At 40.8% G+C, this 12209-nt stretch overlaps 2 protein-coding genes across 6 annotated transcripts in view; one reads left to right on the top strand and one right to left on the bottom strand.

Moving 5' to 3' along the window:
• LOC139629900 (phosphatase and actin regulator 1-like) overlaps nt 1–12209 on the bottom strand; it is a 44250-nt gene that overhangs the window by 24830 nt on the left and 7211 nt on the right. The window contains exon 1 of one of the 3 annotated variants that reach the window (XM_071492860.1): nt 3350–3466. The exons of the other annotated variants lie outside the window; for them this stretch is intronic. Within the exon in view, the coding sequence (XP_071348961.1) occupies nt 3350–3428 (79 nt within the window). The 5' untranslated portion in view covers nt 3429–3466. Of the gene's footprint in view, nt 1–3349; nt 3467–12209 lie in introns of those variants that run through there. 3 annotated transcript variants of the gene reach the window in all.
• LOC139629898 (zinc finger protein 665-like) lies at nt 5149–10359 on the top strand. Of its 3 annotated transcripts, none has more exons than XM_071492852.1 (7): nt 5149–5297; nt 5547–5746; nt 6736–6837; nt 6932–7027; nt 7163–7273; nt 7688–7811; nt 7905–10359. In XM_071492852.1, the coding sequence occupies exons 1-7, from the start codon at nt 5273–5275 to the stop codon at nt 10154–10156; spliced, it is 2910 nt and encodes a 969-aa protein (XP_071348953.1). In that variant the 5' UTR covers nt 5149–5272; the 3' UTR covers nt 10157–10359. The 3 variants fall into 3 exon arrangements, with proteins under 3 accessions (XP_071348953.1, XP_071348955.1, XP_071348954.1); XM_071492854.1 differs by having other exon boundaries at nt 7163–7277; nt 7905–8043; XM_071492853.1 differs by lacking the exons at nt 5149–5297; nt 5547–5746 and having other exon boundaries at nt 7167–7273.

The following is a 12209-nucleotide window of genomic DNA, read 5'->3' as shown; positions in this document are numbered from 1 at the left end:
ACAAGTTGCATTATGTGACAGACTCTCTCTGTTCTTAAAAACAGCTGCAAAAACAACAACAACAACAACAAGAAGACAGCATTGGGTAATGCATTTCAGCATAAGCACATCAAAACAGTGAGTTATGATTAGCTTTTGGTGTCTTGGTTTGTAAAAAAAAAAAAAAAACATAGAGTGAAATGGGGTGGAAGGAGTAGAGAAATAAGGCACTGGTTCAAAATAATTCGATGGACAGTTCCACCATAAAGTGGAATCGACCATACAAGGCAGACAATCTGGCAAGTGCATACGAGGATGAAAATACTAATGACGCTCTTACTGACTTGGTGAAACGGATTTCCTCAGGCAGACCATTCCACAATCATGGCATGGAAATGAACCATGTGAAAAAGGTCGGTGACACCCTGCAAATGCTTGAGACATTAGACTAAAATGAGATGCAGCCATACTGAGGTCTAAACCTGCTGTTAAACAGGTTGTTAGCTCAGTTTACTGAGCATTCACTGCACCATTTAAAGCTCTAAAACCAGACTACCTAGAAAAAAAGTGATTATTAACTGCTGAAAAAATACATTCTCTGTGGTTGAGTAGTTTGGTTGTGGACACGGCTACACACGCTCTGCTAAGTCACATTGTAAATCAGTTGATTCAGCCATGTCCATAAATGACACTACTAAATAGCAAATTGATGGTGTTTCATTAACATGTATCCGAACACTCACTGATTACAAAGGCTAAAGAGGGGAAAAATCAGGACGACAAAGACGAATGCAATAATTACAAGATCTATCTAATTTGGGCATAATCACAGACAAGAGCTCAGAGAATTCGAATCAAAGAAAAGAAACACAGCAATGGGACCATAATCAGTGATCAGAAAGCTCAATACTTCAAATGAGAGAGCTCAGCCTAAAGTAATTGAGGAGCATTAAATATTCTTTCTTTACATCCCAAATTCCAAACAGCCACTCAGTTGATCCCTGAAGTTACTGTGCACATTTTAGGGTAATTGATAACATTAATGAGGCGTTAATCATTGGAAAAGATAACGGACCCCGCGGCATTTCCAATCGCGTTTTCCTACAGAGCAGTGAATGGTCGTGGGCTGGGGGGGGGTGAGTATCTTTGATGTTCCTTCAATGAGCTGCAGCTTATTCCAGTGACATCAAAGCCCCTCTCTGAAATGAGGGACAGAGGCACTTGATTTACTCCCACCACGGTGCAATGCAGCAGTCACCCTCAGTTGGCTCTTCTTTTTGGTGCAAAGTTTCACTCTCTTGCATTGCTGTGTGTTCAAGTTTTGGAAACTAGGAGCTATTTTTATGTGTTTGCAACAAAGAGTCAGAGGTTAACGGATAAAGGAACGACAGTATTCATAACACAACAGCAAAGTGTGGCTCTGTATGTGTGTGTGTGTGTGTGTGTGTTTGTGAGGAAAGGGAGAGTGAAAGAGGCTTTAAACGCTCAGGAGATGTGTGCTGCGCTCTTGCTGCACCACCAGTTTCACAAACAAGAACAGTGATATTCTTTCTCTCTCATGTCTACTGCCCTCCATTCACTTTGTTCTGCCTGTAGACCTTACATTTATCATAAAACGAGCTTAAGTCAAAGGTGCTTTTCAGTTGTTCTCAAAAAGTACATTGACGTGTATGGGAGCACGTCTTGTAAAGCTCTAGGCTACGTACTTCAGCCTCAACTTCCCATTAGATAATTCTTAGAAGAATCAGGTAATTAAAGCTACACGACAGGTTGTTTGTCGGCCGCAAGCAAGAATGGTCACATGTGGCAATGTGGTTATGTAACTGCTTTGTCAGGCAGTGCTGATCAGTGCTCCTTTTGTGTTCATTCATAAGGCAAGGAGGGAATGAATAAATGTAATGAGATATAACACATAGTAACAATAAGAAGAAGAGTAACAGTAAACTCAGATTTAATCTGTTGACCACAGCTGATGTCCTTTGTAAAGGAGAAACACTCTCACAACGCCGTACAGGGGATGAGTGTTTGATACTTTAAAATGGATTTCTTTGTTCTAATGTTTCACATTAAAACATATTTATTTTTACTGTCCACTCTCACTGTTGTTATCGATCTCACCTTTAAGGCCCTACATGTCCAGCGTTAGCATTAAGCACTGTTAACTTACAAGTCCTGACAAGAGTTTCAGCCATTGTTGCGTTTACAATACATAATACACTCTCTGAGCAGCGCAACCTCTTCAGGGCACACCACTGGATGCCACAGTGACTTGCTGAGATGGTCCAGCTGGACCGGAGCTAGATGGTTAGCATGCTAACTTCAGTAGAGTAAAAGAAATGATAGTAAAACAAATGTTAACGTTAGCATTGCTTTCCGCCGCTGGAATAAAGGAATGAGGTTTGATTCTGTTCAGTTTCTTCAAAACTGGTGAGTAAACAGCTGTTGATGCTGATGCTGGCTATGACGCAAAAGCAAAACTTAGAAATAGCTCCTCTGAGCAAATGATGTTTGACTTACTATATGGTATATATTGGATTCATAATGACTTACTTTAAGCATATTATTGGACTTATTTACATCTATAAAATTACTACCATTTTTTGTAAATTTTTTACTATTTTCCATGGATGACTCCTATTTCACCGATGGTATCAATGGTCAGGGATCCCTCCATTCTACTTCAGTGTGCCTTTTTAGATACCTGGGGCTGCCCAAGAGACCGCTGTGACCATTCAGTTTATATGTAATCACTGAAGCTAAATCATGTTTACACTGAGGTAATTGCTAAAATGCAAGACTCCCAAGTTTTTATGACTGTGCTACTCTATCAGATGGAAAAGTTTACCATGTCCAATGTGTCATTTTATACTCATTTCCCCCAGATTCAGTCTGACATATGTGGTATTTCTGGAAACTATTGCATCTCCACTAAAATCCAAACATTGATCAATGCATGAGTCAGTCAAGTTTCCGTTGTTACACATAATAATTAACTAATGGAAAGAACAAGTATTAATTTAATTAAGGTCAGATGTGGTGTAAGTAGCCTTCACCCTTCCCTGACCACAGAAATCATTCCACTACAGTACAGTAGTATTGTCATCCCGCCGACATGTCGCCTACCCGACTCTTCCTGCCTTTGAAGAAATTCATTTGATTAAATTTCAGTGGAGACTTTGTGTGGTTTATGTGGTCTTCTTCAGAGACACGTCCACAGAATTTTAGTTTGAAACGTTGTCTAATTCAGTATAAAAATCCTGGGCTCAGCAGTGGTGTTCAAAATCTAAGTATACTTTCCCTGTGGTTGACAACATACCTGACACTTGTCACAAACTGTCACAACAAACTGAAAGTGACAGAGTCAACTCACCCAAAGCTGCTTGGAAGTATGTGCCAGTCCTGTGTGACTCACATCTGATGGATACGCTCTCACACACAGTCGCTGCCATTAGGCTTCAGTAAACATTATAATGCACCACCAAAAAGCAGGGAAAAGCGTGTATCCTAGTGCACGTCTTAGAACAGATTCGAAAACAAACTGCAAAATGGTGAACATTTTACTTGAAAGACAGTCCACAATGCGTTTCTTTGAATATTTTGGATTCTGGTTAGAACTGGTTGCCATGGATGTGGTGCAGATTTTAGGCGAAACAATCTTACAACTTCCGACTGAGCAGCCTGTCACTACAAATCTGCTGTTCCCATTCTGCCTGTGTCTCTCTGTCTCTTCCCATCTGTCATTCTCTCCCTGCATTATTATCTGTCTTACTGCCTCATAGTTATACACACATGCACAAACACACACACGCAGTACCACATGTCCTTACCACAATCTGAAAAAGAATTAATACAATGGTAAAAGTTCAGTGCTTTGCCTCTTCCACTTTTTTTTTTTTAATTTGTATCAGTGGGGAAATCTGAATGATAGTTATGCAATTCTAATCTGTAAGAGAATGACTCCTCACTAGATCTCTTATGCAGTTCTTGGCTCCACCTTCAGCATTAAGCTCCGTCCTCCTCCTGACAGGCAGAAGTATAGTAATGTGAAATGATTATGTAAAGTCTTCAAACTGCAGCCCTTCAGAAGTGAGGAGTCAGAGCAAGAGACGGACAAACGTCAAAGAAAAGTGAAACGGAAAAATGTGTCCACACTCTCTGTTTTGTTTTTTGTTCTTTTTAAAGTTGTGCATGTTGACAAGTTTTCCTCATGACAGTGATAGTCACTGTGAATATCAATCTGCTCGGCCACTGTAGCCAACAGAAATGTTCATATTCTGTTGCAGACTGTCAAGGATTGTGGTAAGATGCTTGGGACAACACTTCCAGAAAGCTGTAAACAGATTACTGCTCGCTTTTCGTCTCAGTTATAATTCTCTGCTGCCTGTCTCTTCTCCTCTTGTCTGTCTTGCCCAGTCTCAATATGTTTTCTGTATTGTTGGATAAGTTGACAAGAGTTGAATATCAAGTTACACAATGTATCAGGTGCAAAACTCATGACACTGCTTGAGTCTTTGTTTCCCTAATAATAAGTGTTTTAACAGTGTCAGTGTAATGGACATAAAATGCATTAAAGGATGTCTCCTATTGTCTAATAAGATGATATGTGACCCCATTTAAGCTGAATGAGACAAAAGACTTTATGAAATTACTTGGTTTTATATTTTAAAAAAGTCATCACAAATTGCAAATAAACCATAATGTACTCTCTAAACTGTGATGAAATAACATTATTTAAAGGGTTTAAATTATAGACTTTAACATTCATGATATCATATTGTATGCAGCTATCATATTCTGTGCTGTATTTACATCATAAGCTACTATTAAAAAAAAACAACTAAAAAGAACAGTGCATGCTGTTTGTTGCAGTGCAAGTTGGAGGACAATTCACTGCAGAGCTGGCAAGTTTGTACTTTGCAATATTTGTTGCGATGCCGCCATCTAGTGTAGTAATTTGATAAATCAGAGATTGACGACTTAACAAATGATACACGATTAAAATCGAATAAATATACGGTATTAAACAGCTGGTGTGCCGCCTTCATCACCAAAATGATTGTGTGTTGTGTCGTTTGTGCTCTCAAAATAATCGTACGGACGATATGTTATTAAAAAAACAACAACAAAGGTCTGAAATGACCCTGTGTCGGGCACGCTTGTACGTAACGACGTAAGACGCACACTTCCCAAAGAGAAGTGGCTTCCATGTTCCTCAGGCAGCTGTTTTCCAATGGCTGCGATGGTAGCAAAGAGCCACCACCACAGCTAACATTAGTATGTGTATAACGTCACAATGAGCAGGATATTAATGGAGCATGGTGAGTGTATAACACTCAGCTATACATTACCCCCATTCAGTCTGCATTTGCCCCGCCGGGTGGTAAAGGTTAGCTGTTGCAGGCGACGTCTGTGGTAACTTGTAGGCTAATGTTGTCGGAAATAGTGCGAAGCACCGTCACACTGCAATAAACGCGCGTTTCATTTCTATTCTAGCCACAATATCTGTGTTGTCTCTTAACTGCAACCTCACAGTGTCACATTTGTTTCCCCCCCCCCCCCCCCCCCAGGGTCCCTGCCCCTCTCCTCTCTCCGTCTCATCGTGCCTCCTGTGCAGCTTGTGTCTGCGGCTCTGTGGGAGATGGTGAGGCAGGGAGCTGTGATGTACTACGGTCTGCTGGAGGAGTTCATTGCCTCAGTGCTGGACACAGTCCCTGAGCTGCTCTCTTACACAGAGAGAGCCCAGCTGGTCATGGGCTTACGTGCAAGGGTAAGAGATGAGCCTTTCTGCAATTACAGGTGCGGTTATAATTTTGTAATTAACTGCTGCTATCAACTTTACATTACTACTACCAATAAGCTATAGGCTACTTGTCTGTAGTGTGCAGTGTGTGTCTGTATTTGACAGCCAATGTTGCTCTGCAGAATTAAGATTTTACACATAAGAGTTAAAATCGCTTTCTGTAATATGATGGATTGGTACTGATTAGACTTCCTCACAGTGTGTAGTTAAAACTTAACAGATATAACAGTAACATGCTGGACATTGATGCTTCAGTAATGATAATCAATTAATAAGATACCATAACACCATTCATCATAACGGGTCCTTTTTCTTTCTTTCTTTTTGGAATTTTTTTTTTTTTTAATAAAAACAAATACACACAAAACACTGAATAGGGGACGAATTGTTGTTCTGCCAGAGCAACAAAATATTATAAGAGGTACCTTTACTTTAACTGATAAAAATCAGGTATGCTGTGGTAGTGCTACTTTTGAGTCAAGGATCTGAATACTTGCACCACTGCTTGTCTGATAGTTTGATGTGCTAGAAGTAAATAAATAAATAGATAAAATATATTACTTTATGAAATCAAAAAATTTCTCCATGGGGAAATTCTCTTTTCCACAGTCAACCCTTTGACTGTTGATTTCAAGGTCATCTTCAAAATAGCAGCTCAGGATCTAGTAAAGATATCACATTCCTGTCCAAATCTATTTTTTGCCTGTTATGGTCATGGAGTTTTTTTTTTTGTATGTGTCTGTATGCATTTGTCTGTGAATGTGTTGTAAACATTAGACCCATGACCTCACCATGTACAGGCTCCTCACCTGCCATATATCCAGTTCTCATATATTTAAGTTTTTATGATATTTTTCAAAAGATGACCACTCCGGGCCACATCCCTCCTCCCATGTGACTCTGTGGGGAACCTAAAGCCTTCACTAAATTTTTTTTATCTCTCCATATGCCAACAGGTGGTGCTAGAGTGTTGCCGCAGTGATGATTTTGCCAGCCCACAGGCCATCCAGCATCATCTGAACAGAATTAACACCTACATCACAAACCAGGACAATGAGGTGGGTGCTCCTGTCAAATCTCTACCTCTCTCTGTGTTTTTTGATTTAACTTATGTTGTTTAGTTTTTTTTTTTGTTTTGTTTTTTTTTTTAAGACTTCCAGTGCTGAGGTAAAAGCATCGATGACAAACTTCTTGCAGCTTGTTCACACACTAATGGTCGATCGATGTCAGAGGGATGTCTTTTATCAGGTGAGTTGTTTGGTACTGGATATTATAGGTTAAAAAGGTACATTACACAATTGTTACATGCAGTTTGACTCAAACCTAAATTGGTCAAATTATGAGTTTTTGGATAATAGGCTCACTTTCCTCTTTGTTCTTTAGAAAGTCTTCCCCACGGTGTTTGGCCCCAAATATGACTCAGCTCTGGAGGCTCTAATGAGAAAATTCCTCTTCAATCTTCAGAAGCTGCTGCCTGTTCCAAACCTTGAACAAGTTGGTAACTGAGAGAATAATCTTGGGACAAACAGTGAAATACTAAAGATAACAACTGCTACTGTGCGGCTGCATCTCTCAAATTTACATTCATTGTTTCTTACCAAACTGCATCGCACTGAATGTGTCCTTAGGGTCTAACACACTTATTGAATGCATTTTCCTCCTGATAACTAATTTATGATGCTGGTTATTTTAAGCCCTACTGTGCATTGTACACATCCATGTTTATGTTGTTATCACGCTGGTAAAAATAGAAAAGCATTAAGGATGTAAAAGTACACAAAGTAGTTTGAGGGAAGGTTGTGTAATAACAAGGAAATTGATTAAAAAAAATAACACCTGAAATACAAGGAAACAGCTTTCATTGAAATATAATATAAGCTAAAGATTGATGTTTTGTTCCTTTCCTAGACTTCCCTCTGGCTCAGTCTCTCCCCCTCTGTCTTGAAAGAGTGCGTAGACTTCATGAATCAACCTGAGCCCCTGAATGAACTTATTCAGCATCACAAACATCATGGGGACGAAGTTCCACAAGGTGGTCCTTTGAGGGACTTTCACTTAAATCCCAGTAGTTTTCTGTTTTCAAGACATTGACACTATTTCCTGTTTTGTTTGTCACTTTTTCTAGCTCTGTCTTCCTCTGGTGACGATTGCATCCTTTCCAGCCTGTCCTACCACCTACCAAAGGTCAACAACGATGAAGGAGACAAAGCTGTCAAAGCTGGATCCATGTGTGTCGGCGAGGACTGGCACAGAGACAACTCACCCTGGAGTGAGTCTAAAAAGAATAAAGATGAAACCTTTGAGGAGATAAATTTAGAAATGTCAAGGAATGTGGAACGAAATGGACAGCAGCATGCTAATGATCTGACTGAAGACCAAGGAGCCTCTGTTGAAGTAATACTGGAACCTTTTGATGAAAGTGAATCTAGTGATGATGATGACATGGACAAAAAATGGTTGCACCATTTAAAAACTCACAACAGAACATCCTTGAAAACCTTCAAGTGTCTTGTTTGTGGGCAGGAGTTTGGTTCCATTGGCAAACTAAAAAGGCACAGGATTACTCAGAGTGGTTGTTTGGGTCGGTTAGATTCTGCCAGCCAGAGTAGATTTTTTGAAAAGATTAATTTGCATCCTAAACCTAAGATTAATGCCCATAGAGGTGAGAATGAGCTTCCATCAATTTCGAGTCTTCCAAACTTTGAGGAGTCTAATGATGACTATAGTCTTGTTTGTCGTGGTTGTGGCAAGGTTTTTACTTACCCAAAGAATTTTGACAAACACAAGAGGATCTGTGTGGTCAGTGATGAACAACAGATACAGACAAACCCACCGTGTTCTACAAGCTTAGCACATCACCCCAAATCCAACCCTGTTGACAATACCAAAGAGGCTTTGCTTAGCGAAACTGAAACTGAGCCTTCAAATGTTGCACCCCAGGAATCAATGTCCTCTGACTCGTGTAAAAGAAGCAGCCGTGTCAAAAAATGCTCTGTGTGTGGGAAAATATTTACCCACTCTGCTGACTTGACGAGGCACATGAGATGCCACATTGAACAGAGTCCTTATCTTTGTTCTTATTGTGGTAAGAACTTTGACAACTATGAGGAGTGCAAGGCACACAAGGGAGGTCAGTGCGGGGCTTCAAAACAACACCCACAGGCGAAGAATGAATTCACACGGGATAATTCCTCGAACAACAAAAAGAAAAGGAATCAGGAGAATAGTCTTGTTTCAGTCACAGATGCGCCTGCCAACATGCAGGCTGTGCAGGGAAGTCAGTCACCTCTGATATGTCAGGAATGTGGCCAGGCTTTTTCCTATTACAAGAGTTTTGAGAAGCACCAGGGCAAATGTTCCAAAAGAAGTCGTCGAAGGAAAAAGCGAATAAACACTAACCACTTTGTTATCAATGCATGTAATTTCCCGTCAGCTGACAAAACAAATGAGAGCTGCACTGACACGAGTTCTGGAACAAAGGAAAGGGAGGCTGAGGCACCTCACAACTCTGCACACCGTGCAGATGACCCCCAGGCGAAGTCTTGCACCATCAAGTGCACCATGTGTGAGCAGAACTTTTCAGAAATCGTGCCCTTGAAAAGACATTATTCCCAGTCACATAAAATCAGAGGCTCTTACCCTTGTCCACTGTGTAAAAGAAGTTTTGTGAGGCTGTGTGAACTAGTTCGACATCAGCAGAACAAAACACTGTACCAGTGCGCTGCCTGTAAGAAGTGTTACACAAAGCCAGGGCTACTGAATGATCACGAAAAAGTCCATTCTGCGAGTGTAACGCCACGCATTTGTGAAACGTGCGGGAAGAGCTTCAAATCTCTGGCTTACTTGATTCTGCACCAGAGCAAGCACAGAGAACAACAGCCCAATGTTTGCTCCCACTGTGGTAAACAGTTCAGTACAAAAGACTGCCTCAGAGCGCATATGGTGAGGCACACGGGTGGTTACCCATGCCCAGTGTGCGGAAAGAAATTCTATCAGAAAACGTACCTTAAATGGCATCTGTATAAACACACAGGGCAGGAGCCGTACCTGTGCGACACATGCGGGAAAGGCTGGCCGAGCGCGGCTCAGCTCAAGCTCCACATGGTTCAACATACAGAGGAGAGGCCGTTCAAGTGTGAAGACTGTGACTTGTGTTACAAGAGGGTGTCGCATCTGATGGCTCACCGCAGAGACAAGCACATCAGGCTGCGGCCATTCGTGTGTGAGGTTTGCAGCAAAGCCTTTAGGTTAAACAACGAGCTGAAAAGACACATGATGGTTCACACAGGGGAACGGCCCTTCACTTGTCCAAAGTGCGGCAAAACATTTACGAGAAAAACACGGCTTAGGGAGCACAGAGAGAAGACATGTCTGTGAACTGTGAACTGTATTAAAACCGGTCATGGTTCCGCTACTTACGGTGCATACTGTACGATAGGTTCTGTCGCCAACAATGTCTCACTACTGTACACGTACGATGACTTTTATGATGAAGCCACAGATTTGTAAATAAACCACAGCATTTTGCCTGATATTGTGAATGATTTTCATTCATTGAGAATAAAAATGGCCTTGCTGCACAGTGTGTGTCAAATCAAAGCCTTTTCTGAAATATCCTGATTTCTACAAGGTTTCTCCAAGGCCTACAAGAAGCTTAAGGCTGAATGATAGAAGTAGAAGGAGGCAGACTGACAATTTGGCTTTGAGTGTGGGTGAATCCAATCCACAAAGAAATTGCACAGAAAGATAGTATTAGAGAAAAACAGGTGACACACAAACAGGACCATCAAAATTTCCCAAAACTGTAGATGACACCTTGACTGATTGTCAATTCACATTAATATAAATATCATCTTTGTTTGGTAAATTACTTAAGTGGTTGATGAATTATTAAAATTGTTGTAATTATTTCTCTAATCGATTATCAACTAATCATTTGTCTTAGAATATTTGGGAAAAAACTCATAACAATAATACTTTACTGTAAGTCAAACTAATCTTTAATTTTCTCTATCGAGTGTTTTGTCTCTTTAGACACATAAGTGTAGCGAAAAAGAACAATTACACTTAATGAATCATGAAAAGGCAACTAATAAACAAAAAAGATCCACGTGGCCTAACATCTGCCATCAAGACATTATCATATGTGTATTATTCACACAATATCCCACAATATTTAATGTCTTAAATATCACGGTTGTCATCAATACCGGTAATTCACACCACCCCTAGTGCCGTATGTAGTAGTCTGCTGTTGCAGAAAAGGCGCTGCTCCACCAGAGAGCAGTGGTGCTCCAGGGACTGGCTCAGTTTCATCAGCCAGACTCACGCTGTCTTATGTACTGTATCTATAAGTCGATTCATTCTTAATTTCGCAGACCACCTCCCATGAAATTAAGACAGATTTCTGTGGGACCATGTACAGTTCTCAAAATTAAACTGACTTTTGGCCTGGAGAACATTTTGGTATTAAAACTTGTTATGAATGACTGTAATCTCTTTTTTTTTTTTTTTTTTTTTTTACGTTTGAGAGGATAAAGCTGCAACTGTGTGACATAAATCTTTCATCAGGTCTGTTGTCTCAAACAGCAGACCTTTCTGCAGAGCGCCTAGAAACCCTCACTCGGGGATTTTCCACCTTGTCTGTTTTTCCATTTGCTAATTAAGAAAACAGTGTTGCAGGCAAGGTGATGGCGGAGGGTGACAGACAGCAGCTTTTTTGGGGTTTGGGGGTGGGAGGTGTGGGGGGAGAGAACATCTCTGTAATAATCGCGCAGTAAGGATGTGTTCGTCCTGTTTAGTGAAAGGTGCACTCAGGGAAAAGGGAACACTGTATACTAGAGCTGTGGACAGAATGTGCTCTAAGAAAAAGAAAAAGTCTTTTTTAAGGTAATAAGGTCTGGTTATATGTTCACAAAATCACACTATTTGACAGCAGGCAAGTGGATATGGCAACAGAAGAACTCCCACAAAATGAAAGCAATCTCCTGTGAGCTCCGCAACACTTAATGGTAAGCAGACTGTGCCGCTCCTCTGGGAGGTTCTGGCTGTCTCTGTCTGCAGAGACACTCCACTCCTGATTTTCCTCTGACTGAAACCTCCATCTGTCCTGCTTGCTTAAGATGAACACCACAGTATTGAGTGGACTATCAGCTAAAGAGCTTAGGTCTCCTCTGGCCTCTCCTGGCTCTGCTGAAGTAAAGACGAATATCTCCTGGTCTCAGGCACAGGTAGCTCGCCGTTATATAACACGTCACATCACTTTTTCCTAGTTACTGATGTGCTGTGACCGCTGCCATAATTCCAGTTGTTACTATTGAATAATTCCCTATAGACCCTGATACAATGACCCATGCACTATGAGTCATTTTAAATCTGTAACGTCCTCTGAAATTGATACAGCTATTGCTCCTGATGTGACCCCATTCAC

This window comes from Trachinotus anak, unplaced genomic scaffold (assembly GCF_046630095.1).
Source record: "Trachinotus anak isolate AG129_WGS33_773 ecotype Australia unplaced genomic scaffold, CSIRO_AGI_Tana_v1 ptg000012l, whole genome shotgun sequence".
Lineage (NCBI taxonomy): Eukaryota > Metazoa > Chordata > Actinopteri > Carangiformes > Carangidae > Trachinotus > Trachinotus anak.
The sequence above is the reverse complement of the archived record's forward strand: the minus strand, read 5'-3'. Positions and strand labels throughout refer to the sequence as shown.